At 42.9% G+C, this 3,995-nt stretch overlaps 1 protein-coding gene across 1 annotated transcript in view; it reads right to left on the bottom strand.

Annotated features, from left to right (window-relative positions):
* Window positions 1-1,608: 1,608 nt before the first annotated feature.
* Window positions 1,609-3,995, bottom strand: part of LOC104161084 (pro-epidermal growth factor-like) — a gene marked incomplete at its 5' end in the record, with an annotated part of 30,413 nt that continues 28,026 nt past the window's right edge. Inside the window, 2 exons of the mRNA XM_009699394.1 lie at window positions 1,609-1,832; window positions 3,320-3,422. Of these exons, the coding sequence (XP_009697696.1) occupies window positions 1,609-1,832; window positions 3,320-3,422 (327 nt within the window). The remainder of the gene's footprint in view (window positions 1,833-3,319; window positions 3,423-3,995) is intronic.

Here is a 3,995-nt window from a genome sequence, read left to right as displayed (position 1 = left end):
TGACAACTCTCTACACAACAGAGCATTATAATTTTTGCAATTCAGACACCTTGGGCTCAATGTTCTTACTGTTTATGCCAACATAAATCAGAACTGACTCTGCAAAGTTACTCAAGTGTGTAACTGTTTTGGACAAGAGGTAAGAGCCTTTCAATACTCTTTCCCATCGTTGGCCTACAGAGCTGGTAATCAAATGCCAACATCTCACACCTTCCTGGCAAGATTCTAAAAAACCAAAAAGCAGGATGGTAAAAACACAAATTAATAACATTTGCCACTATTATCCAGCTAATGAGCTGCTAGTGGTGGGCACTGTAGCAGAGTTTAAAGAAGGTGTCTGATAAGTTACAGGAGTAAGCTTCAAAGACAGAGGACTGAGAGATCCCCTACAATGAAAACATTATTAGTAACCTAGCTGATTTCCAGGTATCTTCCAAAACATTCTCAAAACAGCCTTAGGAAGTCAAGATCTGTGGTGAAAATCACTTGCTATGATAAACAACTAAGTTACAACTCTGTATACAACACAGCTTTATAAGTGAGTTAGTTCTCAAATAACTGGCAAGGAACTGTAGCTGTTAGAAAGCCAGTTAAAAGAAAAATTGGTGTTGTTTTCCAATTGTTCCCACGGATTTTTATCAGGCAGCACAAATCAGTTACGTGGAAGTCAGTCCAAACTGAGGTGCTTTTTCACTTGTTTGTCCCACTCCTCCTGTTCTTTTGGAGCAGCAACAGGCTGCTCCCCACACCAAGTTCTATATAATGGACCAGGTTTGGCTGCCAGACACACTTCTGTGAGGCAAGGACAGCCCCAGCATGTGCCTCCTCGCAGGGCTGAAAGCAGACTCAGGCCCACTGCCTCAGTCCAGAAACAATCCTGTAATGCTCTGAAGGACCAGCGTAGACTGGAAAATTTAATGGAAGAATCATCTTTCCCCTCAAATGTGACCTCTCGCTTCATAGATGTAACCATCATTAATACCATATGCTTACAAACAATCCTCCAGCCCACCAAACCTGAGAAACTTGGTGCTCACTTACAGAAGCAGATAGAAGAATATCTCTGGTGAAGTCCAAGAAGTTACGCTGGCCTGACAGCAGCACTGGGGAGAGGCTTAAAGTGTCCATGAGCAATATTTTAATAAAAAGGTTCATTTTTAACTCATTTTCCTACACCATTTTCCATTCCAGTTTCTCCGCAGTTGTCCTTCTGGTCCATCTTCCAGGCAGTTTCTGGATTCTGTGTATGTGTAAAGACCACTACTTGCAACAAACTCCATTAGAAAATACTTATCTTTGACAAATCACCCACTCGTCTGTTTTCCCCTCAGTGTCCTTTTAGCAGGCAGTTAATGAAGTCAGCAGCAGTGACCCTTAAAGTGATACTTACAGAGTACTCACTGCTAATACATTGCTTAGAGCAATTCCTCCAAACAGATGACAGGGAAGGAGTGGCAAGGACTTCTCTGTTCTGTTTTGATTTGTGATTTGTTTTTTTCTAAAGCAGATTTTAACGAAAAAAATCAGGGTTGCTTCAGTGTTCCATGAGTTCCGATTCTCTACTGACTTCATCCTTCCTCCTTTTCCTCACTCAAACTCAGGCTGCTTCTAGTCTGGCTGCATCAGCAGGCTGGCTGGGCCAAGCTCACAGGGTTCCCTTTCCAGGAGGGGTTTGGGGGGGATGCTCCAGGGAGTCTGGGGAGCGTCCTTCGTCGCTCCCATGGGCTGACGGGATCTCTCACCAAGAGGAACCTCTTGTCGACAGCCTTGTTCTTTCTCCTCTTCTGCCAAAGTCTCTGCCGTTTTGTCACGTGTTATAGGCTGTTCTTCCACTGGAGAAAATGGGTATGTATTACTGAAAGGCATCTGAGAAGCTTCACAACTAAGCTACAAGAAAGCTAATGGCAGCTTTCAAAGGAAGCACAGAATTGGGTTCAGAAAATTGCAAAACCAACTCATGTCAAAAGAACAAAAAAAGAGGCAAAGTTAAGAACTTGCTTCAGATTTTAAGAAATGACTTGTCCTAAGCAAGTTTCATGGTTTTCTGTTTTAATACATAAGAGCAGGAAAAAGAATGCCTGTGACAAGAAGATTACTTGCCTGGCAAAATTAAAGCCCCTTCTCCGAAGTCAAAAGATCTTAGAATTATTCACTGGCATGGCATAAGAATTTTATTTAACGCGTTAGAAAAGCCATCACATTATTTACCAGTTTTGATGTTTAAAATGGTTGAAGCACTTTTGCTAAAATTCTCAACTACGAAAAAATCAGACACCTGCCATGGGAAATTCTGTTCCAATAGCTGCGTCTGATAAAACTATAAATGAAAACAGAGCCTCCAAATGGGAAACATCAGGCTTCCTTCGCTGGACAATACAGTTCCACACATGTTCACAATGTTAGCCCAACCAAGTAAATGTGAGGTATATTTTCTACTGACAAATAAAGTGACTTCCCAACATATGTCTAAGGACAGGATGGGTAATTTTGAAAGTCTTGCAAGATGCCCACCCATTCGAGTATCCCCAAACATTTGTCTTTGCGTATTTCTAAACAACTGATGCAAATTGGGTTCTTTAGTAACTTCTGTAGTTAGGAGGTAAATAAGACAAATGGTTAAGGATATAAGTTTTTCTCCATCAGTTCTCACCATCTGAGCAATTAGGAGATTCAGTTGCCATTTCCTAAAACTCAGAGTGGTCCAGCTGGTAACCTGTGGGCCATGGAAGCCTGTTGCGTGCTTCTGTGCTGCCTGCTGCCTTTGCACCAGGGATGGGGGGCACATTTCCTTCATTCATCTCATCTTTGTTTAAGCACCAAACACTCCCCAAGCAGTCAAACATCTTGTTTAACACAAAAAGCAGAACTGTAGTTGCTGTCACAAGGCAAAAGGTTTCTGGGGAGACCAGGACTCCTCACACCATTTCAGTTATCCTGCCTGAATGAATAAGGCCTGTCAAAGTATATTGTTCCACAGATATATGTTCCCCATCAGTATGATGGGCATAACCTCACTTGCTATGAAGCAAACCTGTGAAGTTCTATATAAATGCAAAAATATGATCTTATTACTATCACGAGAAGCATCTGGCTTCTTATGAGTGTGAAAGCACTGTTGTAGTGTAATTCCTCATGAATAATTTGCAAAGTGAAGGACTGAATGGTCTCTTCACAGCAATACAAACATGGCTTCTGCTGTGCACAGAAGCTTTAAACAGGCCAGAAATACAATTTTGATTTCTCTATCTCCTCTATCAGCCACTCCTCCTGCTGGTACAAAGCTGAGGAGAGATATAATAAGGAAGGAAAACCCACTCACCGTATTCTGAAGGACAGGCAGGATGAGGATCTGCTGTCTCACACTCAATTAGACCAACCACTTTAGTCTCCAGAGAACTGTTACACTCCTTAACAACTGCAAACTGCAAATACATACAACATGCACAAAAGATACAGAGCCCAAATTAATATAAAATGAACCGGTTTTCTGAAACCCAAGAGGAAAACTAGAAGGGCCACACAATCTAACCACAGCAAGGGGAAAAAGGTCATCCTGGCTTCTGGGATGCCCCTTCCCCTGCAGATAATTAAACATTTGAGTTGATGACAGCCCCGGTCTTTCTTTGGAAAATGCACAGTCCCAGTCTAGTAAAGAACTACCCCTTCTCTTGCCTTGCAAATCAACCTTTCCAGATGCAAGAACAAAAGATCATGAAAATCAACCCTCTCCATAGTACTGAGGGCCACTTTTGAAGTATGAAAGGGACCTGCGACCAGCCAGCAGGAAGCCCTGTCAGACCCAGGGAAGGGAGCGAGCCTCCCTTTCTGGCTCTCTGCACCACCCGGGGGGTGCGGTGCCATCGTCCCACGGGGACAGTGGAAGTAACACCTCGGAAGCAGAAGGTAGGACCCTCTAGGGGAACGTGCTGAAAAGACCAGGGGGGAAATGGAAAAAAAAGGGGTAGAAGAAAGCAATGTGAAGAACTGTGCTGAAA

The sequence above is a fragment of the Cariama cristata genome, unplaced genomic scaffold (genome assembly GCF_000690535.1).
Source record: "Cariama cristata isolate BGI_N322 unplaced genomic scaffold, ASM69053v1 scaffold884, whole genome shotgun sequence".
Taxonomy (NCBI): domain Eukaryota; kingdom Metazoa; phylum Chordata; class Aves; order Cariamiformes; family Cariamidae; genus Cariama; species Cariama cristata.
Note: the sequence above shows the minus strand (reverse complement) of the source record. Positions and strands in the feature narration are given on the sequence as shown.